This window comes from Pholcus phalangioides, unplaced genomic scaffold (assembly GCF_987345545.1).
Source record: "Pholcus phalangioides strain wild (caught in Gottingen) unplaced genomic scaffold, Ppha-v1.0 ptg000014l_1, whole genome shotgun sequence".
NCBI classification, from domain to species: Eukaryota; Metazoa; Arthropoda; class Arachnida; order Araneae; family Pholcidae; genus Pholcus; species Pholcus phalangioides.
The window spans coordinates 9,341,328-9,367,329 of NW_028301607.1; the positions used below are offsets into that span (position 1 = coordinate 9,341,328).

A 26,002-nucleotide genomic window follows, 5' to 3' on the forward strand; every position below is an offset into this window, starting at 1 on the left:
AGCTGTGTTTCGATTTCGCCGCTTATATGTAGGCCTAAAAAAGTAATTTTCATCCCAGAAGTCCGCAGTGAAATCACGTTACTATACATATGTATTAATAGATTTCTGTTATCCGCCTATTCGGTTATCCGTCATAGCCCTGGTCCGGACGGTGACGGTTAATCGAAGTTTTACTGTATTGCAATTATTATTATTAATTTAGTACTTACCAGGGCTGCATATCTTGGGTTTTTCCTTTCGATCAGAGCATGGACGGTGACGTTCGGAAACTCGACTCTGACGACGTGTACGCTTCCGCCATCGTTCATGCGATGCGGGAAACCTTTCGTCGAGAGGTTACCCGAAGTACCTTCTGGTATTTCACCTGAAAACGAGAAACACATACAGGGTGTTACAGAAAGGACTCCCAAACTTTGAAATGACAAAACTTAGAAACAGCGACGGACGGGAAGATGCATAGCAAGTAGTTTGGTCAATGGGGAGGCCTGGAATTTCAGAAACGTCGGTTTAGGAAATTGGTAACAGCTTTGTCTAATAGGTGACTCCACTGCTTCGGTGCAATGTATTTTAGAAAAGTAGGGGGTGATATACTGTTCTTCTCAAAAATGTGACAAATCACATTGCGATGACTTCGATTTCGGTGAGATTCAAAATGTATTTTTGCTCCGCAATAAAATGATAATTTCTTTCACTAACCGTTTTTTTTCGTAGTTTACCTTCAAGATCATGTAGGTATTTGTAGGGTGACCATACGTCCTGTATTCCCCGGGACAGTCCCGGTTTTCTTTTTTTTTGTCCGTCCCGACTTTTTTGCAAAAGTGTCCCGGTTTTTACATGGCGCCTACTTGGATTTTTATTCTTTATTGAAGTCAACGATTGAAATTATTTTTCATCTCATAAATTATATTATGATAATTAAAACTATAAATAAGAACATTAATCTTCCGCATTTGTCTTATTGAACGTTTTATTTCGTGGAATTCATTTTAATACACTGTAATTTGCAGTAATGCTTCGTTTCCCGCCATTTCGATTTTTCTGTAATTTCAGCTATAGTTGGTAACTTTGTGCACTTTTGGCGTTGTTCTGGGCGATAATTGGCGATGTCCCGTATTTTCCCGTATTTCTTTGGAGGAAGTATGGTCAGCCTATGTAGGTAGAGCTAGTCATGTTAGTGTTATCATGTGTCACTGTAAGAGGAAAGAAACACTGTGTGCCTTACCTTTCCTCTTCACGTAGTACTCGACTAGATCTTCTCCAGTCTTGAAGTTGGACATCGTCGCGGAAATGTTGTTCATCACCGATTTCACCGAAAACACTGACGTGTGCGTGTTCATCAAAATACTGTCCTCGGCGCACATGTAGGGATTCATTGCTGTGTTTAGCATCTGAGAACATCAAAAGATGTGAATGACGGAAGCGAAATGGGTAACTCTTTTGCGCATTCCAACATACTGACAGATTGAACCGTGAGCACGACCAGGCTCTGTCGCTTGCGCGATATAAGTTCATTGCCACGGAGGGCGTGGCTCGTGTAGGAGTTATTGCTTTCATCAATTCCGAAATTATTATCACAAAAATTAGAACTTTGCCTGGTTTAATACAAAAAAATTGACCCGCTTTTAAGAGAAATAAAATTTCGGCTCGACAATGGGGAGCCGTCATCAGGACCTAATGGGCAGAAATCACAAATGAGTCGTTGAAGGGGTGATGTTTACGTTTGGTCGATCGCCTTTGTATATGCTGTGGCCGAGTGGTCTTTGGATGCGAATTGGGGAGCCATCTGTTGAAAAGTCTGTTTCGACTGAGGTTAACTAGGAGAAATCTTAATATTAATAAGTCCTCGAACACCGAAAGCATGTTGGGAAGGGACAGACAAACAGTTCGACTATTGCCCAACACTGTAGGCAACTTTCACATAATTTTGTTTTTGAGAAAACCCCTGAGAAAATCACATAATTTTGTTTTCCAAAACGCAACACATAATTGAGGGATACTTCATCAGATACTTCATCAGCCAGGATTTCCTCGTTAATGATAAACGGAACACGCACAACCTATTTCGTTAGCTTGGACAGGCTTTATTAACCTCAGTCGATTTAGAATTTTCAACACATTCTGCAACAGATGGCGCCCCAATTCGCATCCAAAGACTACTCGGCCTCAGCAAATACAAAGGCGAACGCTCCGGACGACCAAACATGAACATCACCCCAACACACACCCACCTTATTGCGTGATTCCGAAATAATTTTTTGACCAATCCCGATATAATTTCTTTCACCAATCACGAGGTTATTTATTTCTTTAATTCTAGAATTTAATCTTTTTGAAATGCATTCAACCATTTTCGGAAAATGATCACCGGGCCACGACAAAAAGCTCCGAGGGTCAAATGTGGCCCGTTTGCCATACGTTGAAGACCCTTTGCATAGCACTTGGAAAGCGATGTGTCCCCCAATAAGTGTCAATTGGTGAGAAAAAAGACATACGTACGAGTAGAATGGATACCTACATTTATAACAACTTTGCTGGAGAGGCTTCCCAGCTTGGACATCAGGGCAGCGATCGGTGGCAGTCGAACAGCGTCTTCGCCGAGTTCACCGATAAATGGATCCATGGGATGGTTCTTGTCGGCACTCCTCACCCACAGAGTGATTTCGGGTGTTTTCAGGTTGACGTCCTTGTCCTTGCGGGTCCTCTCTTTCGCAATGAGGTTGGAGATCTTGTCGATCAAATTGACAGCGTTCTGCGCAATCGAGCATTTCTGGCGAAACACAAAATATGTACATAACTTATAGAGTCGACAGCGCTTATTATAACCACGGATTATGTTATCATTCGGGTATTGTTATCGTTTGTGAAGAACATAACAGACCAACATCATGAGATGGGGGAAATTCGTTTATAGTTATCAGGACATCGGATAATGTTATCTTCTTTTTGCTGTCGAAAGTTTTTTTTGCGCATCCTGAAGCTAAGGTTGGACCAAACTTATTTTTTTCCTCCGGTAAGTTATCGTTATCACGCTGCAAGGCTGTGTGGGACGCTACAAAGTGTTCTTACCTTATCTCTTTGTGACAAACACTTTTGAGCTTTACGATTAAGGACGTGACATTGCGTCCAAACACCAGTAGAATAAATTCAAAGAAGTTCTCTGTTTTCTTTCCTCTCTCTCTCTCTTCATCATCGCGAAGCTTTGTTGCAACCCTGTGGTTATTGGTTTATTTCGATATTCCTCTTAGAAGATTTTTTGTCCATACATGACTGTATTCTGCAGGTTTTCCATACCTGCTACTGTATACATATAAGAGCAAATGAGGACAGGTCGGGTGAAAAGAGAAATCTACTCCGTACCTATTCTTTTATCTGCTTATCTATTTACCCTGATTTCTTTTCATTTTTTTTCTTCCTTTTCTTCTCCTTCTCGTTTTTCTGACGTGCGGTTAGATTGGGACAAGGTTACCATACTTATCACCGATTCGTCGACTAGATATTATTCTAATTTCTTGCCAATAGCTTGTCAGCGAAGAGGTTAATGTCGCGTGATTGTTCGTAGTTATTCGCTACTACTATTACTAAACCAGACACATTCCTCTGCGGCACTTCTAACGAATTGGTACATGTTGGAGTGTTTGTGTATAGTGGAGTTTGTTTCTGTGTAATGTTTGTTATGTGTAGTGCTGCCATCTGTCATAATTTTTTCTAAATATGCATGAAGTGTAATGATTGAATTGTATACCGTCGTAGACCTGTTGCTCTCTGCGGCGAGACTTTTTAACGGGGAGATCAGCTCTCACATTTGTACCTAGAAGTTGGGAACCACAGGAAACCACCTTCCGCCGACCACCACTGTGGCGACGGTGAGGTTCGAACCCGGGTCCTCGCGATGCGAGTCCACCACCATGACCACTCGATCACCACAGCGGCCGCTGCGCTCCATGCACGTGTGGAGCTGCTTTTGCAGTGGCCTTCCTGTAGTGAAGGCAAATGTATATGGCAGAGGAAAAAATTTTTTTCCTTCCAATTCTTGGTCAGTTTCTTTCAGTTGACCAGATAAAAAATTTCTTTTTACCGCACAGACTTTCTCAAGGGAACGTATAGAACGTACTGTACATTATAGTTTCAGTGCATATTAGTACATTCAGTGCATAATAGTACATTCAGTACATAATAGTACATTCAGTACATAATAGTACATTCAGTACATAATAGTACATATTAGTTTCATTCTAACAGCTCACAATGACTAGACAAAGAAAATACAGTATCTAAGATCAAATAAAAAATATGAACTTTGCAACCAATTATGTGGAAAAACAGAATTGCCCCGTTTTACCAATACCGTACATCCCGTTCAACCAAACGGTTTATATGGTCACCGTACTTGCAAACGGGATTTTTTTTTTTTTTGATATAGTGATCATTCGGTTATTATTAAAAAAATCCCAATGTGATTGCATTACGCGGCGTGGATTGTATTTAGAAATTGGTGATTGCAGTGACATTATATGCTCGTATATGTCAAAAAAAAGTAACCAGTTTATTGAAATGATTTCTATTATATGACGGAATATAGTCGGGCGCTTTCCATTCCATGGCGTATATTTTTGAAAGAGAACACTGCGTGCTTGTGAATTCTTTTATGATATTTTTTTAACTTTTCTCTGACAGGGCTGGGATCTATTATCAGGGCGAGTGTGTGAGTGAGTCACCCATATGACCAACTCACTCAGTCGCTCTGTTATTCATACTACTTAACCGTACATGCAACTCGCATACATTCCACAGCGGAATTTCTTACGAATCGGTACATGCGGTGTGTGTTCCGAGTATGTGTGCGGATCTAACGTATTTTTTTGTTACATTCATGCTGTCACTCATCCGCTCATACGATTACTCCCTGACTCTTTCACTCACTTGGTCGCTGACTCACTCGGTCGCTCATGCAGTCTCAGTGGCTTGTTCAATCTTTCATTCACTCATTCACCGGCGCCTCATACGTTCACTCGATCGCTCACTCTGCCGCTCACTTGGTTAGTCACTGCTAATTCACTTAGTAACTCACTCTTTCGATCTCACTCTTACCTTTACTCACTCACCCTCTCACTCGCTCAATCGCTCACTGAATCGGTCATTCACACGGTCACTTACCCTCTCACATGATCACTCATGTGCGGCCACTCACTTACACACTCGCTCGGTCACTCACTAGTACATTCGCCAGTTCATTCCCCAACTCATCCAGTCATTCACTCACTTCACACATTCACTCACTTGCTCGATCATTCTGTCACTGGGACGAATTGTTGTCGGTGAATTTTCTCACAGGTGACTTTTTCCCGTCGGTAAATTTTCCGTAAATCATTTTCCTATCCCATTGGTCATTATATCTGTACCATTCCAATTCATCTTTATTCACCCCGCCCCCAGTACTCCTAGAGGTCTGTACAACCCATGTGAATGTACACCCACCATGCGAGTGTGTACCATCATGTATGTATATTTTCTGACGCATCAAAAACTATGCAAAGTTCATTCGAAGGTTTTAGAAACTTAGAGGTTTGTTTGAAGTGACGCTTCCTCTTACCTTATTGTCGTTGATGCCTAGGGTAGGAATGAAATTCACCGGTGGTACGTCAACGAAGTAAGGCTCGTTTCCGACTGACAGGCCGATCGCTAATGACGCAGCGCTGATGCCTGATCTGGAATTTAGAAGAAAATTAGTAGGTCGTTTGTGTGATAAGTAAGGTAAATCTCTCACTATGAGATTGCAGCAAGAAAAACACACACACACACACAATGATAGGTAAATTACAGTCAAATCTCGATAAGTCGAATGTGCAGAGGCCGACTGTTAACTTCGAGTCATCGTTAGTTCGACTTAATTCCAATATCAGAGTGGGGAAAAAAGAATGACTTCTAAAAATAATTCTAATGTTAAATGTGTTAAATTCTATTTTACGTAATGCTAAATTCTAATTCTTAATGCTGAATTCTATTTCTTAATGCTAAATTCTATTGCTAAATGCTAAATTCTATTGCTAAATGCTAAATTCTATTGCTAAATGCTAAATTCTATTGCTAAATGCTAAATTCTATTGCTAAATGTTAGATTTCATTACTTAATGCTAAATTCTATTGCTAAATGTTAGATTTCATTACTTAATGCTAAATTCTATTGCTAAATGTTAGATTTCATTACTTAATGCTAAATTCTATTGTTGGTGCTAAATCTTATTGCAAAATGCTAAACTCTATTGCAAAATGCTAAACTTTATTGCAAAATGCTAAACTCTATTGCAAAATACTAAACTCCATTGCAAAATGCTAAACTCTATTGCAAAATACTAAACTCCATTGCAAAATGCTAAACTCTATTGCAAAATGCTAAATTATATTGTTAAATTATAAATTATGCTGTTAAATGCTAAATTCTATATCTTCAACAAAAAAACTTCGAGTTATCGTTAATTCGACTTACCGGAAATTCAGATAACAGAGTGGAAAAATAAAAAATTATAAAAAAAAATAACAGCGGAATTCTCTCTTTCTCTTTCGTGCCAAATTCTACTCCTTAATGCTAAATTCTACTGTTAATATTAAATTCTATTCCAAAATGTTGAATTTTATTGCTAAATGCCAAATTGTATTGCTAGTGTTAAATTATATTGCTGAAGGCTAAATTCTAGCACTAAATGATATTTTTAAATGTCTCTCATTCCCGAAATTTTCCGACTTAAAAGGAAGAAAATTTCGGACTAAGGGAAAATTTTAACACTAAAATACGAAAAAAAGGTTTCTGGCGGCGAAATGAAAACTTCGACTTGAACAGATTATTCCAGTTATCGCAGTTCGACTTATCGCGAATTGCCTGTATTATAAAAAATATTCACGTTCGTACATGGCCATTTCGAAGAGATCTCCGGGCGCAACTTCGTCGAATCCGTCCATCGTGCGCAGTTCATCCGTTCTATCACTGATCAGTGTGACGGCATCTTTCTGGAACAAAGACGTGGAGGAAGGTAAGAAGGCGTCTCAAGACTAAGTTTGTCACATCACTGAAGAAGTCGCATCACGTGAGGGGTCGTGGAGATCGACAATCTCCAAAAACAAGGAGGTAGTCACGTCGTGAATGCTGATTGGAATCGGGCAATCGAGGAGTTAAATCCTGATCATCCACTGGAAGCGATTAACGAGTCACGCGCAATCGTCTGTATCCGCAAGACTGATCCCATCGCGCAGGAAATGAGAGACTTTGAAACAGGTCATCTCCGCTTCAAACGGTCTTGAACAAGTGACTTCCGGTGACAGCAGACGAGCGACCGATCCTACTGAAATAGAATTTTACGTGTCTTGTCGTTTCTGCGCAGGTGCAGTGTGGTTGTTTACTTTTTCTCATTACTCGTTCCGTTTCTTTTCTCCTTCGATCTTAGACTGACCAGGTGGGTGGTGAGTGACCGTTTGAGGGAATGACCATATTAGTGACCAAGTCAGTGGGTGAGCGACTGTATGGCTGACCAAGTCAATGGGTCAGTGACTTGTATGGGTGACCAAGTGAGTGTGCTTATATGAGTGATCAAGTTAATGACCATGTGAGTGACCAAGAGCGTGACCGTATGTGTGACCAAGTGAGTAACCATACGAATGACAAAGTGCGTAGGTGAGTGACCGTATGCGTGACTAGTTGCCGGGGCAAGGGACAATATGCGTGAACAAGTCAGTGAGTGAGTGTCCAGATGAATGGGTGAGTGACCGTATGAATGACAAATTGAAGGAGTGAGTGACTGACTGAAAAAGTGAAAATGTGAAAAAGTGATTGTGTGTATAACATCAGTTAGTGACTGTATGTGACCGTATGAAAGACCAAATGAGTGCGGTCCCTCACGCGGTGACTAACTTGATCATTTATGGTCAGTGAACATATGAGTCCATATAAGTGACCAAGGAGGGTGACCAACCCCTTGGTCCCTCATTTGGTCACTCATACGGTCAGGCACCTGGCCACTCATACAGTCCCTCATACGCTCACTCACACAGTCACTCACTTGATCATTCATGCGGTCGTCACACACTCACACAGTCAATCACTCACTCATGTAGTCACTTTCCCACTTACGTGACCACTCATATGGTTACTCGCCCAATCACTTGGTTATTCACAAAGTCAGTCACTCTCCTGGTCACTCACTCGGTTACTCATACGGTCAGGGCAGGTTCAATGCCATGCAATTTCCGGGGGCGAAATGTCGGGAACGAAATTTCCGGATCCTGGACTTTTTAAATACGTGCTCTCTGGATCAGAGTTTAGTTTTTCAATATTTCCTCTAGATTACTAAGGAACCTACGCGTCTGCACGGACTGCAGTCGCAAACTGAGTAGCGTGTAGAAGGTCGCTTTCAGTCGACGAGGTCAGACGCCCCCGTCTGACTTGAACGTACGGCTATTGTCGCTGGTGTCGACCGCCGCGTGGTGTCGCTTCCAGTAGACGACCAGTCCAAGAGAGATCATAGTGATTGCGACTCACCACAGTGTCCAAGCTGATCTCTCTGGAATCACTCCTCAGCACGATCTCTACGGCACCAATGGCTTGCTTTGCGATGGCGTATGAGTATTGAGGTATTTGTTTAATTTCGTCGATCATGGCATGTCGCATCTGAATAGATGAGAAAAAAAGAATACTGCTTACCTATAACTGATGTGCAAGGAATGAGACATAATGTATGCCCCCCCCGAAGGGTGAGGCTGACAGGGCTTCAGCCCGGGGGGGGGGCGAGCTGAGACGATTTTCTTATATTTTTTTGTTTTCTCACACTGTAAATACGCTATGGGGGGTGGGGGGGGATGACAAATACCCAGACCAAAGAGCCTTGTGAGGGGGGGGGGGTTATGGTAAAATTTGACCCATATGCTCATCCCGAAGGATCAACGTAAAAATGACAGTCACCAAATCATATAGAACAGGGTGTGCGCAACCACTTGTACGCGGTTCAAAAGCCCCCGCCCCCAAGGGGTTCCGTCCGGCCAAAAAAATATTAATGCGTGTGCAACATGATAAATGCCCAGGCTGACCACATTTCCTTCATAAAAATAGGGAAAATCGGGATATCACCAAGGAAAGTGTCAATATAAGCCAAAAATTTTGTCAAGCGTGAATAAAGTTGCTAAGAGCAACAAAATAAATTGTCAGAGGGAAGTAAAAAGTTGCCGATTTAAGCTAAAATAATTTTAAAAGTCAAGTAAAGGTGCCAATAACAGCCAAAAAGTTGTCAAAGGCGAGTAAAGAAGCTTTCTATATATTTTTTACGTGTGTATTTGGCCAAAAAAAATTTCTGAAGGCAAGTAAATCGCAAAAAAAGATTCCGAAAGACAAGTAAAGTTGCCAATTACAGCTAAAAAAATCTTCAAGGCGTTAATTTATAAGTAATGAGAACAATCTCAACTTTTGATTTCAAAAATTAGAGTTAAATAAACCTCGTTGAAAATGAAGGGAAAAATGGGGCATTTTATAAAAAAATTAAGATGGGGCATGTCCCGTAAAATACGGGTCACATGGTTACCATATATATCTGTTATGGGGTATAACCCTATAACAAGTTTCTTACGCTATCAGCAGAACTACCGCATATCTGGCAAGCGGACAGAAAAGGGTGTGCATTCCTGATATAGAATTCCCATTGCAAGAACTTCCACATGTCTGAGATTAATGCAACTTTCCTTGTTTGACATGAATGATATTAACCACTGGTGCCAATCCCAGTACCTTGCTAACACAAAACTTTGGGTGTGAAACAACACCAATGAGCACCAACATTTTCGAATGCAACGAACAGATACAAGATCCGCACGTTAAAAGAAATCCCATTAACCCTTTACGCCCGAAAACGGTCTATATATGAAGTATGGGTACGTTTTGCAGACTTTTGTGAACAGAGGGAAACAAGATGAAAGTTTCGATACGTTAAAAATCAAGAGCTAAGACGCTCTCCTATCCTAGGACAACATTGCTGGACCAATAATCACCACTGTACTCGTTTCGGCAGTACATATACTAAAATTGGAACGATACAGAGAAGATTATGGACCAATAATCAACCGTCGCGTGCACTTTAATTCTGCCAAAATCATTCAGAAATGCTCATCAACCGTAGACCCAGATTTCTTTGAAGCGCTCCATATTCAATCTTTGGTTAAAGATTTTTTCCATCACCCCATTTTTCTCCAAGAGATGTTGTCAATACTCAAACTTACCCCTTCTTGTCACTCTACCATCGATACACTCCGTCCCACAATCGTAATCGTTTCATCACCATCTCACTTCCTTTCCCTCTGCGATCATCACATCACGCATCGGCTTCAATCAGAGCTTTCATTTAAGCGAGTCACCTGCGCTATAACAGGTCATTTCATTTCGTTCTTCCACTGACTAAAAGACCATAGTAGCCCCGCAACAGCTGCCTGGCGTTAAATTTGGAACATTTTTAGCGAAAATAGCTGGATTCCTATGCTTTCTACATTGTGCTAAAAATGTAACTACATTATAGGATGAAAGCTTTCGTCAGAGACCTGAAGCTGAAAGACAGGTGTATATATATATATATATATATAGGAGGGAGAGGAGAAAGAAAGTAGTCAAAACCTGGACGAGTCCACTTTGAGAGGTAATATCTGAGCGTTAGAGAGTTGGGTCGAACATTGGGACACTGGGCTCACCGGCTTATGCTGACTTGGCGATGTATTTTCCTCTGCGTTGTATGTAATCAGTGGCGCATATGGAAATATTTCTGACAGGTGACAGCTAACTGCACATTTTTCCTGATAGGTCACTTTCCAAAACTGAAATGGATTTGGATTTATGGCAAAAAGGTGATCCTTTTTGAACGAACCGTCACATTTCTTTAAAAACTGTGGAATCACTCATTATTCTAGTAGCACATTCAGGAGCTCTTATTTAAAGCATTTAGGAACATTACTTTCTAAGAGCACTCACCCGTGTTGTTATTGATTGACCTGTGTCAACAGTTACGGATCCTATAAGGCACGGGTTCCTAATTAGGGGTCGTTGGAAAGATTACGTGAGCTTGGATGAGGAAAACAATCAACTCATTACTTAACAGCAATTACGAAAGACTAGATACGAAGCGGGAATGAAGAAGAAGGTAGGGGGAAATGAAATTCCCGTGGCACTGCGGGAAATCGAACCATGCTCTTCCATTTACCTACAGAAAACTGTCATTTTCTTCCCTACAGCATACATGATTGCTAAATGACACCACGCTCCCAGCTCAGCTAATAGTTCTTTGACGATGGCAACGCACAGATATAAACCATGTCACTCTTATTAATTTAAATTGCTACAAACTGAATACAGTCGACGCGCGTTATAACGACCCACGTTATAGCGACCACCAATTATAACTTCCGGAATATAGGATAAGTCCTAAATGTTTTCATAGAACGACTATCATATACGTTTCACTTTCCGATATAACGACCCACCCAATATAACGTCCGTTTTCGATGGGACGAAGGGGGGTAGTTATATCGTGCGTCGACCGCATTGTCTTGTGATGGGAGCGTTGCCTTCATTTTATGAGCACAAAGAGTCCAATGGGACTCTCATTTTGACCTGGACTTTATTTGTACAAATAATCCGTGGATCAACAAAAATTGAGAAACCTTTCTGTAAAGTGCACTTTATAACAGGGAAATCTCCGTTTTTTGGGCGGCATTCAGGATACCAAGAAAAGTGCTGTTTCATGGTAACCCATCTACCAACATAAAAGAACCCTGGGCCTTTTCCATGAGATGCATGGTGCAAATTGACTATAGGACAGTTTCCTCTATGGCGAAGTCCGCGTAGCCCAGTGATTCCCAACGTGGGCGTTACCGCGCCCTTGAGGGCGATGGAAAGTTTCAGAGGCCAAGTATAACATAGGATCCTATGGGTTAGATTGCGTTGGGGGGGGGGGGCGATGGGACAAAAAAAAAAGTTTGGGAAACTATTGTGTAGTCCATGCCACATGCAATCATGAACGATGTAAGAAAAGTTACAACTTACATCCACACGGTCCTCAATGCTGATGTGTTGGGCTGTTTCCGAGTTCAGGATCTGAGCCGCCGTGCTGACCAGGTCTAACGCACCTGCAAAATGTGTAAAAGAAATATGGAGTTAACACATTAAAAAATGTGCAATGCGCACATGTGCCCATGTTATAGGGTGGACGAGTTTGTAGCCATCTCCAGCCATAGAGACATTTACAGCCACGCTCAATTGTTACATTTATTCCGAGATTCGACGAGGGTGTATTATAACGTCACACACACTACGTCTAAAACACTATCAATTACCTTCGAAATCAGCACCGACAGCAATTTGATCGCGAATGGATCCCGGATCGTCCGACATCACCATCTTTTTCAATTCTATTCCGGAGACATCCATAGGTGGCGTTACCTGGAGTTTAGAGAAAGAGAGAGAAAACGCATGAAAGATGGCATGTGCCATGAATGAGCATGCACATAATACAGCGGATACATCTTGATCACTTAAACTGGATAAATAGCATCGATGCCAAACTAAAGCTTCTTGGAGCAATTAACACAAGAATGATTATCGCCGGCTGTGTGTGACGCGAGTTATTCATACATGTTACAGACATAAAAGATAGAATAGGTATGCTAAGCGGTAAATTATATTATCTTGGTTATTATACATAATAACTGAGCATTTTGGTAAATTTGATACGTTTCCCTAAATTTATCACTTTTACCGGCGATTATGCATAGTACCCAAACGTCGTTGGTAAATTTAATAAGTAGTAAAAATATATCACTTTTGCCGGTGATTATGCATAATACCCAAGCGTTTACCCACACATTTACCGCAACATATACACAACGATCGAAGTTACCTGAACTTCATAATTCACTTCGGCGTACTGCCCGTAACTATCCATCGCGACTACGTACAGGTAGCCCGTGAAATTTTTTTTCGGGTTCCCTTGGGGCAAGAAAAGATCATCAGTCGAAGGGTTTAGCCGCCGCTTCAGAAGGAGGCCTATGGAAAAAAAAGAAAGAAGAATGAAGACTAAATACTCCACTTTACTTCCTATATACACAGCCCTGGTCTATCGCCTCAAAAGCAATTTACTACACAAAGAAGTGTCTGTGCTGGAACTAATAACACCAGTCTACAAAGTTTTCCCAACATGGGAAAATTTAGTTGTTCCTAATTCATTTTTGGATGCTGATTCCAGATCTGACCATAGAAAATGGTCATGACGTTTAGTCTTTGGGGTTGTATTAAGCCGCATGGATTCGTTTCGAGAATCGTATTCGCCTGTGACCGTGTATTTATAATCCCTAAATTCTTAGTAACACTAGAGGCATTAGAGAGCCGGTGATTGGTTACTACGAGCAGGGACGGACTTAGGCCGGTGCGCGCCGCTGAATTTTAGGGCCGCAAAACGGGACAAAAATACTTTGATTACATTTCGACTTAAACGTTTTTAACAAAGCAAATAGCTTGAAATTCAGACATTGAGCCCTGTGGCCTAAGTTTCCCACAGAACCCCTTCCTCCTCACCAAACCCAAAAGAGGGACGCAGATAGATCTAGTACCTCGGGTGCTGGACTAGATAGAGACGCTAAAATCTTTTAAAATTACTCAAAAATTACACGAGGGAGGCATTATTCATGATTGCCAGACTGAAAGACTATCTAGTTGTGGCCCTGGGTAGATAATCAGTTCTCTATCCCGACAGCCACAATCTTTAAGTGCCTGAGAGCACACTTGAAATTTATTTCGCTGGGCAGTGAGCACTATTGTTCAAATTTATAGTCGAATGGCTTTCTCAAATGTTTTTTATGACCATGAGATAGTAGTTTAATATTCATTATATTGGGTGCAAATGTGAGCCAGGCGTGCACCATGGTTACTGGGGAATTGCGAAAGTTCATTTTAGAGGGCCAAGCAAAATACTTAAGCCCGCCCCTGGCCCCGGTGTCATTGTGTTCTTATCAGAAGGGTTATGAATGGATTTTGTACATAAATTTTTATTCAATAATTCTGGATAACTTTTTTCAGCATTTATCGCTGATGATGGAAGGTGTGGTTCAGGGCTGATTGTGTGGTTGGAATATTGAAATCAACAAAGGAGAAAAAAAACTTTTCACACTGATAATATTTTTTTAAACTGCAAATAACTTTTAGAACAGGCATCTTCAACCCGTTGCTCGAAAGCACCACGGTGCTCCCTGAAGTACCCATCCCTGCTCGATGCCCGTATTCCATTTCGTGCTCGCGAGCACTTGATCAACATTCCAATGCGAATGACCCACGGCATAATTCCAGAGCATTTAAGTGGCCCATGGCACATTTTCAGATCACTGACGTGGGCCTCAATGATCACTTTCACATTCAAAGATCACCTAAGTAACCCGCGACCAGGGCCGTCTTAAGAGTATCATGGGCCCCCGGGCCAATTTATTTTTCTGAGGCCCTAACAAACAACTTCTCGAAAATTTCAACCAGATCTCATTTTTGTGAGGCCCCTCTTCGCTTGAGGCCCCCGGGCCGTGCCCGGGTGGGCCCATGCCTTAAGACGGCACTGCCCGCGACACAGTTACAGAACACTTAAACGATCCGTGGCACATTTAGAGATACCTTGAGTGACGTGTGGCTCAGTTTTAGAGCACTTAAGCGGCCCCCAGTGTGGTTCTAAATTGCTCAAATTACCCGCGAAACGTTCCCAGAATACTGAAGTGATCCGTGGTATAATTACGGAAACACTTGAGTGATGCGCGGCACAGTTCCAGAGCACTTAAGCGGCCCAGAAACATTTCCAGAGCACTTGAAGGATCCGTGAAACATTTAGAGATCATTAAAGTGGCTCTGTAGGTGACTTATCAATAGGTTCAGGAGCCCAAATAACTATCGAAAGTTTTTTTTTCCGTATTTGGCGCACCGAATAAGATGTCATTAAGAATATTTCATATCTTCATAAAGGGTGGTTGATGACGTAAGCATCATCAAAACCCCCCCCCCATCATCAAAAGTCAGCAACCCCCCTCCCTCCCCCATCGATGCTGGCGTAATACTTGAATGGCCCCTAAGTATTACAGGTAAGAGGTGGGGAAGGGGGAAGAGATAAGACGATCACAAAACTAACAATATTTTATAATATTTTTTGCAAAAAATGAAATATCAGCTAAATTTCCGTCAATTTCTGTTAGCTTAAATGTTTTTTGAAGGGTAACTAAAATCCATTTTGTGACCAAACCTGCGGACGACTCTGGGCCATGGACATGACCCGAAATATATCATGAAGGCTATGGACACAATTCGGCCCAGGTTTCCCGCGCCGGGGGCTCAGGGCGCGCCGTTGAATCTGCCTCTGACCCTGGGGACCAGCGTTCGCTCAATACGCATCAGAATTCAGTTTCACTGCAAATTTGGTTGAGGAGTGAAAAATGCTCCTTCAAATTTTAAGTAGTTTTTTTTTAGTATAGAGTTATATGATGATGAAATACTCACTATTTTGAAAAAAAAAAATACCTCTCGTTTCTTACAAAAATACCACTCGAAAATTTTGGGAGGGGGTTAAATAATTCTTCGAAATTACATTTTCGGATGACACTGCTTGGGACCAAAGATTTAGCCCCTCTGACGAGGGGCAGCGTGTGTTTGTAAAATACATCGATGCCCGTCGACGTAAATAAATGTCCGTTAACGGGGAGCGGGAGGTTACACTGTAGCACCCTTTTAAGCGGTTTACGGAAAATTCACCGACCAAAAATTCATCGACGCTGGAAAAATTCACCGACAGTAGGTCGACACGAGTCAGTGGGCGAGGAGTGACCGAGTGAGTGAGTCACTAAATGATACAGCAGTTAGTGGCAGAGTGTTTAGTGTTGGTGAGTAAGCAAACTAATGAGAGAGCGAGTGACCTAGAGATAGAGTGAGTGACCTATCGAGTGTCAACGTGAGCGAGCCACAGGTGGACTGAGTGATCTAGTGAGTGCGTGACAGAATGAGTGACATGGTGAGGGGACAGAATGAGTGACATGATGAGGGGACAGAATGAGTGACATAGTGAGTGCGTGACAGAATGGGTGACATAGTGAGGGAGTGACAGAATAGGTGACCAAGTGAGTAAGTGCGTGACCTGGTGATTGAGTGCATGCGACAGAGAGAGTGAACTAGTTGGTGAGTGAGCGAGTGACAGGGGAGGGACCAGGTGATTGAGTGTATAACAGAGTGAAGCAACCTAGTGAGTTAATGGTAGAATGAGTGACAAAGTGAGTTGGTGATAGTATTAGTGGTCCAGGGTGTGAATGAAAAAGTGAGTGACATAGTGAGTTGATGATAGTATTAGTGACCCAGGGAGTGAATGAAAAAGTGAGCGACCTAGTGAGTGAGTGAGTGACAGAGGGAGCGACCCAGTAAATGAGTAATAGAATGAGCTACCTAATGATTGATTGAGTGACCTGGTGAGTGAGTGAGCGAGAATTATCGAGCTATAGTGACAGGCCGGTTTCGCTAATTCATTCACTCCCTCGTTCACTTAGCACACTCGATCACTAATTCATTCGTTTATTCACTTAACCTCGTACTGATGTGAGAGAATTTTCCAAGCGATGAACACTCCATTCGGTGAATTTTGTGGAAATGCTCTTAAGGTTCACGATTTCAAATAACTTGAAAATAAAAAAAATGGCATTAAAATTACCGACCGCGATGCAAGTTCTTCAGCGTCGTGTTGACGTTCGGGACGATGTCGTAGTGGTTGTTGTAGAAGAACTGGTAAGAGATCGGACCGTCGTCGTCGTCGTCGACGAACCCGCTGCAATTGACGCTGAACCTCGTCCTCAGAGCCTCGCCTTTGTTCGGAATTATGTTGCAGGTGCCATTCGCCGGTGGCCCTTTGACGATCAGTTCGTCGTGCGCGTTTATGGCCCTCCTCATTCCTGCCATGGTCGCTGTAAAATGACAATAAACAGCTGAAGAAGAAGAGTGTGCTGTTCTATCTTCTCTGGAATACATTTGACAATTGCCTCGGCTTGAGGAGAAAGAGGATTCACGGAAAATTCACCGACAACAATTCACCGCCATACAATTAATCGACGGGAAATTCACCGATGAAAGAATCCCCATTAAGAAAATTCAACGACAACACTTCGTCACCAGTGAGTGAGCGACCGATTGATCGGGCAAGTGAGTGAATATGTCAACGAGTGAATGAATGAGCTAGCGAATAAGCTAGTGAGTGGATGAGTAACAGTATGAGTGACTGCATGAGTGACTCACTCCCCCGACCACTCACTTTCTTATTCATTCAATTATTTGCTTACTCATTAACTTCCTCACTCACTCATTTACTCACCTGCTCACTAATAAACTCCTGACTTGCTGGACCAATCACTCACTAGTTTACTTATTCATTCACTATGTCATTATGTCGATGAGTTGCTTGTCGGTGAATTTTTCTAGCTGTGAATTGTCGTGTCAGTGGATTGTTTCGATGGTGTTTTGTTTATAATGAATTTTCCGGACATGAAAAAGACGGAGGTGAAACATCTCAGGTTCATTCTGACATACCCATCTTGGAATCTGCCAGGAAGGCCAAGACACCCAGTTTGTTGGGATCCTTGGTCATTGGAGAAGATGTCTATGGAGATTGGTTTTCTTGAACACGAAGGCACCATCAGTAATCAACAACGTCTGCATCGTGCCGAAAGCATGGAAAATATTCTGGAATGTTGGCTGCTTATATTGCGTCGCGTCTCACGATAATGCCCGCCCACACACGCCTTTCCTTGCCACTGACCCATATCCTCAACAAATTCCACTGAGAAGTACTGCAACATCCACCCTGCAGTAGGAATCTGTCACTTTTTCCACCCGTTACTCTTCAAAAAAAGTATCTGAAGTAACGACGTCTACACCCACAGAATTCACTTCATCACTCACTTACTCACTAGCTCGTTCGCTTTCTTACTCGCTCATTCGCTTGCTAACTTTGTCGCTCAATTAATAGCTTAGTCACTTTTGCTCGGTCATTCCCCTCACATGCTCATAAACTCCCTTGCTTACTCACTCACTCACTAACTCATTGCTCACTCGCTCTCATACTCGGTAACTCACTGGATCTATCAGGGACTTAACTGTTATCGGTAAATTTTTCCGTCGATTTTCCTTTCAGTGAATTTTCCGTAAAGTATATATTTACCTGTTATTGTCAGAGTATAATTCTTGACTTTCAGGCAATTCGGTTCCAAAATGAAATCCAGGCCGCTCTGTTTCAATTGACACTTTCCAGTTTCGTTGACCACATCACCACCGTGTGGTGACAGCGGATCCTCACTGACGTCTTCGACTTTTTCCACGATGGAAGCATCGGAGAATTCTGTCTTGTTCGGGATCGGTTCTCCTCGTGGGAAGTGGTCATCGGGCTTCTCAAAGTGATCGGTCAGATAGTTGACCAATGACGAGAACATCGGCCTGCTGCTCGCCGGTTGTCCCGTTTTCATCGGTCTGTCCTCCGTGACCGCGTAATCACCTGGCAGGCTGTCCTCCAGAAAACGCCTCTTCTTTTTGGACTTCGGGGAAACCGTGGACGAGCCTGAGACAATATCTATCCGAGGGACGGTTAAAGTATGTGGAGGGCTCTCTTTCAACTCCCACTTCAAGTCCATCATGTTGCATTCAGTGCAGCCTGCTGCCATCTCTAATTTGAATTTCGGATTCACCATTTTCCGGCAGTTGCTTATGCATCTGCAATGGACGCAATCAAGAAATCGATTCTTAGTTCCTTTTTTTCATACCGAAAAACATTAGAGGACATTCTAGTAACACCATAAGGTAATAATAAGAATCACTGTATTTTAACGTGTATAAGGAACCCCTCCTATTTTTGGGACCTAGTTTTTGGCAAAAAAGGTTGCCTTATACACGTTAAAATAAGGTACATAGGGTGCATAGGTAACAGAGCGTATGGTATTTTACTGACGAACCGTTGATGCTAGAGGCCTACTTCCAATTATAAAAATTATCCGAGTAACGTGGAGTACTCAGATATGTCATTCGTGTTGCAAGGGGTTGTGTAGTTATTAAAATAAAAACGTTAACTGTCTATACGGGCATCCTCTGCTCAAGAATCCAATCAGAAATTTGTTTCCCTGTCTCTCCTGATGCCAACAGAAAGCATTTGACGTTTCCAAGTGCAATATTCTCAGAGGTATCCGTATTCGAAAAACGGAGGAAAGTTCAAAAATAACAGCGTTAAACGCGGGTAAAACGGTTTTTCCGCATTTACAGCTGTTTTCCCCCCACGATTCCTCCTTTTTGGAATATATCAGTGAATATTGCACTTAGAAACGTGGAATGTTTTTTGTTGGCATCAGTAGAGATTGGGCAACAACTTTCTGAAAGGGTTTTTGAGCACAGGGTACCCGTATAAAAAGTCAACGTTTTTATTTCAATAACTATACACCCACTTGAAACATGAATGACACACCTGAGTACTACACGTTGTTTGGGACCTTTTTCTAACTGGATGAATGCCTCTAAAATCAACGGTTCACCAATGAAAACCATAACCCCTGTTGCCTACGCACCCTGTGTAGCTAATTTATATTAGACTACTATTCTATGTCAATGATAACACTTTTCAAAGGTCTCTACTCAGTATGATTTTGCGGGGTATCCATTTCACACCGGGTTTCTAAAACAACATTTCTCAACCTTTTTGCCAATGTGGAACTCTCTAAACCAGTTTCCCAACCGTTTTTGTCCCATCGCCCCCTTCTTCAGAAATCTTTTCTCCCATCGCCCCCCCCCAACGCAATCTAACCCATAGGATCTTATGTTATATCCGTAGAGCTTCTACCGCCCCCACGAACATTCCGTCACTCCCCAGGGGGAGTTAACGCCCACGTTGGGAATCACTGCTCTAAACGATATTTTCCCTACCTATTTCTGAAGAAGTCCCATCGCCCACTTCTTCAAAGAAAATTTTATCCCATCGTCCCCAATGCAATCTAACTCATAGGATCCTATGTTATACCCGTAACTTCAACCCCCCCCCCCCCCCGAAACATTCCGTCGCTCCCCAGAGGGACGTTAACGCCCACGTTGGGAATCACTGCTCTAAACTAAACCTAGGAAACCTTCGAAATAATATCAGTGCCCCTTGTAACCTTTGAATTCATGTGCCATAACAAGTTGAAATCGAGTATGTGTTACAGGAATCGCAAGGAAATTTCCATGGTCCATTGTCATCAATTATTACTTGAGGACCCCTTTAGTTAATCCTTCAGAGCAGTGTCCTTCAACGGCTGGTCCGAGGACCAATGTCGGTCCGTGGGAATTTCCTGCTATATTATATCGAATAAACTTCATACCGGTATCATGCCAAAAAATTGTTCATGCAGCTCACCGTTTTCAAACCCTCCAGTAATTAATTTATGTTCAATATTTGTAACAAATAGTTCTTTTTTTTTTGTTTGATAGGTGGCGGCAAGGGGCTCAGCTAAAGACTGTTTTGGGGACCAGGATTCCTATGAGTTATGTCAAAATCTCATTTTTTTTATAAAATAGTACATCACAGATTCTTTACCAGGCTTTTTTCGATAGGAGTAAGATTGTTACAGTTTAAATGTTCTGAGCTGTCTACAGCCGTTCATCAGAAAGCATTGCATCTTTACAAATGTCTTGATGAAAATATAGAGAAAAGTATATTTTCATCAAGACATTTGTACCAGAGTCCACTTTTGATGCAAATTCTTGTGCAGGTGATGAGTTTTAGCATTGTTTTACGAACGTAGTAATTCCGCTCCGAAAACTAACCGGAGGTTTCCTGTGTCCTATCCCTTCATTAAGACTTTCCTAGAGTATTATAGTTTCCTGAATGGTAACTGAGGCTGCAGACAGCTCACAGAACACGTTAACTTTTGATTATAGACAACCTGTACGTCTAAATCCCTGATTGAGTTGAAATGCCAAGTCTTTTCAAAAAAATCCAGTTCAAGTTCACACCCGAAATAACATATAATAATATTATTATGTTAACTCTCACTTAATGTACAAATCTGGGCCGTCGCTCATGATGATGGTCTGCGTCGTCTCCGATTGGCTACCGTCATCCGGGTTCGTGACGACTAGAGTGAATACGTACGTGCCCGTTTTCAGTTTTCCAGGTGGAAATGAAATCGATTCGGCTGGAAAGACAAAAAGTCGACATCAATAAAAAGGGCCGCATTGGTCCAAACGTAATATTTTCAATTTCTCATGTACACTTAATTATTATAGTCGCAGACAACAATCTCCCCTTATTCATACCAAGGTTTTTAACATCTGGCTGGATACGGAGATGAATTCAGGGAAGAAAATTTCATTGCTTCTGAGAGGAGGGTCGGAGGAATCGAACCCACGTTCTCTCACCGGATGAGCGCGCTAGACCACTATTATGCAAAGGCAACGAGCCTTTCCTTAGAGCTTGCATGCGCTGAACGGGGCCGTCGTACATGGGCAGCCAGACCTAACACAGCGAACAGCTCGCAATAACTGGCACTGCCACTAGTTGATGATGACTTATCGGTGGCAGTCACCAGATAAGTCGTCATCTGGTGGCAGCGTCAGTAATTTCCGGCTGTTGGTTGTGTTAGATAGCCTTGTAGGAGCTAGGAGTCAGGGGGAGCGAGTATCAGAGCGAAACCGCCGGATATTCATGAAATGTTCAAGAGCAGCCTCAGTTAAAGTGTTTCAAGACTGGACAGTCAGGCAAAAGACTGGGTCTCAACATGCAACTTATGGTCTTCACCGACTGGTGAATGCTTTAACTGGGTGGAGAGCCTTCAGACTTGAAAAAAAATGCAACAGAACGGTAACATTGCAGCAAAATTGCAGCAGGCCTTTATCAAAGATAGTATCAAAGGATCTCTGAACGCACCGCGTTTGCCGTATACTGCATTGTATTCCAGTTCGAACACCATTTGCTATTCGCAGCTAACAAGAAAAAAACGTCTCTCGAATTCGCTCAGGAGCTCAAGGATTTGATAGCGGATAATTGGAAACAAGTTATGTGCTCTGATGAATCACGTTTTCAGTTACACCATGTAGATGGCTGAGTGAGGATTTGTTGAAAACCGCAGGAAAGCATGGACACAAGCTGATGGAGCCAATGTGATGGTTTGAGGGAGGAATGTTTTCCTGTGGCATGCTTTGGTCCCTTCAATTCGTATTCATGAGCTTCTGAATAAGACGTCATAACTAAACATTGCTCCTGCCCAAATATATCCTTTTATGCTTGGATGACTTATCCCAATGTCGATGGGTACTTTCAACAAGATAATTCATCCTGCCATAGTGATGATAAACAATGCAACCAGCACAGGATTGGTTTAAAGAACACGAAGGAGGGACTACTTTGTGACGCCCTCCCCTCCACAATCCTCAGATCGCAATCCCATTGAACATTTGCGGGATGAGGTTGAAAGCGCCAGCGCACATCTAGATCCATAACCATCCAATCTCACACTATTGAAAAGTTAATTATTCGTCAAGCATGGTCTCGGACATCACAAACGGCCTATCAAAAAACATCTTGTAGAGTCCATGCCAAAAACAATCAATGCTGTACTAAAGGCAAAAAGTGTCTGTTGTAACAAAATATTTTGGCGGTCATAATAAAGTGGTCAATCAGTACAATTATATCAGTATAATTATATGCTTGAGGGATTCTCAGTCAATCGAAGCATGATTTTTGGGATTATGTCAAATTCGCTACCATGTTCTCAACTTTTGGTAAACAGTTTATAAACTGCTAAAAATATTCCTCAAGGTTTACCTCGTAACGGGATTTCTACCATACGGGATGACTTACTTTGTTGGGGCATTGGTTGACCAGACCCACCGCAAATCGCCGGGTCATGAGGTTCCGACTTGCAGTACCAAGTGTACCTGGAAATACAAATGAAATGGCAATCGAGTGAAACTGATCAGCCAAACATTGAAATGGACTGTGTACTACCACAACTGTATAGGAGGCGAGAGCTTACTTCAACTGCTTGGAATTGGGGTTTCTCGAGTGCTTCCCGCTCAACACAAGAGGTTCCTTGGTGCTCTGGATGCGCATGTTACCTCCGTCGATGATCGCCTCCATCCCTTCGCTAATGATTTTGAAATAGCCCTGGAAAAAAGGGTTACAGGATGACGCAATCGTATTGAGAACGAATCAAAATGGTAATTGACGTATGTCATGGAAAGATGACATACATTGTGTTAATGTAACAAGACATGATTCATTTAACATAACATAATGTTGAATAAATTGAGAAAATCAGACATTAATTAATTAAACTAATCAGCGTTTCTCAAACAGGGTGCCACGGAACATTATGGTTCTGTGGGACATGAAGGATAACAAGGACAAATGGTCCAAGTAATGCTCTAGAATCGTGGGGTTTCCTCATCACAAATGGCTTTTAAAATATTCCGTTAGAGCAGTGATTCCCAAGTGTGGGCGTTAACTTGTGCGTCCCCTGGGGGGGGGGGGCGATGGAATGTTCCAGGAGGCGGTACAAGCTACGGGTATAACATAGGATCTTATGGGTTAGATTGCGTTGGGGGCGATGGGAGAAAAAAATTTCTGAAGAAGGGGGCGATGGAAACTGCGTCAGAGCAAAGGTTCTCAACCTTAATGAGAGTGCGTGGCACTTCATTGGTTTGCAAATGATTGGATTGGGTCCCATGAGTGATATGTGAAAATGCCACGGGTCCCTTAAGTGATCTGCGGACCACTTGAGTGATCTGAGGGTAGCTTAGGTGAGATGTGGATCTATACAGCAGAAAACTTAAGTGCTCTGGAACTGAGACGTACGTAACTCAAGCGATCTGTAAATGTGACGTGGGGCATTTATGCGATCTACAAATGCGCCTAAGTGACGTGAGAACTACACTGAGTATTCCATTTAAGTGATCTGAGTGATGTAAGTATCTATACATGTGCTGCAGGCCTCTAAAATGGTCTGTAAATGTGCTGCGGGCAGCTTAAGCGATCTGTGACATTATCGGGGGATCACTCGAGTGATATGAAAATATGTTAGAGTCCTTTAAGTGATCTAAAAATGTATCGAGGTCCTTTTAAGTGATGTGGGAGTTGTACCGTGGTTCACTCAAGGAATCTGTGAATGTGCAGCGGGCCGCTTAAGTTGTCTGGGACTATGCCAGGGGTCACTCAAATGATCTATACATATGCCACGGCTCACTTTAGTAGTCTGGAATTGTGCCGCGGGAGTCACTCAAGAGATCTGTAAAATTGTCACGCGTTCCTTGAAAATGCCACGGGTCCCTTAAGTGACCTGTGAAAATGTAACGGGTCTCTTAAGTGATCTGTGAATGTGCTTCGGGCAGCTTGAGCGATCTAAAACTATGTCGGGGGAGGGGGGGGTGGTTACTCATGTCATCTTTAAATACGTCGCAGGTCTCTAAAGTATTCTGGGAATGTGCCGCAGGATAGTCAAGTGATTTGGGAAATGGACGGCAGTTCACTTAAATCAGCGGTTCCCAACCGGGGATATTAGGGGGTACGCGAAAAGAAAATAGTAATGGCGGCCATCCATCTAAAAAAGAGCAAAATGATTAAAAAACATTAAAAGGAATTTTTAAAAGCAGGTAGAGGTTTTTTACTAATATTGTCACAGTTGTAATATATTGATTTCCCCTATCAATAAAATCCTCTATAACGCAGGGGTTGCTTTCTCTGGAAGATTCGGCCTTCCGTAGTCCCGCCCGCGCCCAACCCATGATCCAGATTCACGCACTCCTTCCTCTCGGCTCACTTTTATTCGATGTTTTGGATTTGATTGTTAACGCATGCCGGGCTGTGCATATAAACGAAGAATTAATTCGTGTTGTGTTTAACTTTTGTTGTGGGAGTTTGTATTGAAACGTGTGCGTTTTATTATCGCAATTTTCTACGTCAACTTTTCTACCAAGCACCTATAATCAATAGCTGATCACCTGATCAATAGCTAAAAACTGGATCAGTGCGGAAGCGGACTGAAACACCAAAATGAAATACCGTGCACCTGTAAACGTGAAAACATATTTTGAATCTTCCAAAAGTGATTCTGCCAAAGCTACCGAAACCTCCAACTACATTAGGGGTCATTCAAGTATTACGCAATCATCGATGGGGGGGGGGGGGGGTTCCGATGTGCTGACTTTTGATGACAAGGGGGGATTTGGATAATGCTTATGTCATCGACCACCCTTTATGAAAATATGAGTTAGGGGCAGAGCTGATGACGAAATTTTGCTGACAAGAGGGGAGGGGGTCAGCGTTTTGCTGACTTTTGCTGACGGGGGGGGGGGTCAAAAATGGTTAAAAATTTGCTTACGTAATACTTGAACGGCCCCTTAGCTGTCGTATTGCGAGACGAGGATAAAATCACACTATTGGTGAAAATATGCTGTCAGATGCATGTTTGCAGAGGAAAGTGCTCTTATAATGAGTTTAATATCTCTTAAATAATACGGTGTCTCGAAGAATACAGGGCATGTCAGACGATCTTAAGCCACGTCAAAGGTTGTGAATTTTTTGTCTATCCAAGTCGACGAAAGTACCGACGTTGCGCAGTATCCTTAGCTACTTGTAATTGCAGAGTACTTGAAAGACAGAATTCGAAGTAAATCTTTTTATTTGTCACCCATTGAAGGTGTCGTACGACTGTTAGACTTATTTGGAGCAATTAATCATTATTTCCTTGGAAAAAGAATTCAATGGTCAAAATGCATTGGGCTCACCACAGATGGAGGAAAATCCATGGAAGGTTGCTACTCAGGCCTTCGTGCACGCGTGGCAGAATTTGCTCCCAATGAAATGGACTCACTGCTACATTCACAGACAGATCTCTGCATCGAAACCGTTGTCATTTGCGAAACGTTCTTGATGAAGCGGTCGAGGCTGTCAACTTTGTCAAGGTGAATTCTACCAAC

General features: G+C 42.3%; 1 protein-coding gene and 1 pseudogene across 1 annotated transcript in view; one reads left to right on the forward strand and one right to left on the reverse strand.

Moving 5' to 3' along the window:
• Positions 1-23,165, reverse strand: part of LOC149078102 (polycystin family receptor for egg jelly-like) — a 54,098-nt gene extending 30,933 nt beyond the window's left edge. The window contains exons 1-14 of the mRNA XM_089242095.1: positions 23,062-23,165; positions 22,887-22,963; positions 21,081-21,222; positions 18,234-18,778; positions 16,738-16,983; positions 12,915-13,060; positions 12,352-12,457; positions 12,062-12,144; positions 8,528-8,656; positions 6,905-7,002; positions 5,591-5,705; positions 2,516-2,767; positions 1,223-1,388; positions 210-364 (exon numbers count right to left, since the gene is read on the reverse strand). Of these exons, the coding sequence (XP_089098221.1) occupies positions 210-364; positions 1,223-1,388; positions 2,516-2,767; positions 5,591-5,705; positions 6,905-7,002; positions 8,528-8,656; positions 12,062-12,144; positions 12,352-12,457; positions 12,915-13,060; positions 16,738-16,983; positions 18,234-18,778; positions 21,081-21,222; positions 22,887-22,963; positions 23,062-23,165 (2,364 nt within the window). The remainder of the gene's footprint in view (positions 1-209; positions 365-1,222; positions 1,389-2,515; positions 2,768-5,590; positions 5,706-6,904; positions 7,003-8,527; positions 8,657-12,061; positions 12,145-12,351; positions 12,458-12,914; positions 13,061-16,737; positions 16,984-18,233; positions 18,779-21,080; positions 21,223-22,886; positions 22,964-23,061) is intronic.
• Positions 10,028-10,080, forward strand: LOC149078103 (U6 spliceosomal RNA; annotated as a pseudogene).
• Positions 23,166-26,002: the final 2,837 nt, after the last annotated feature.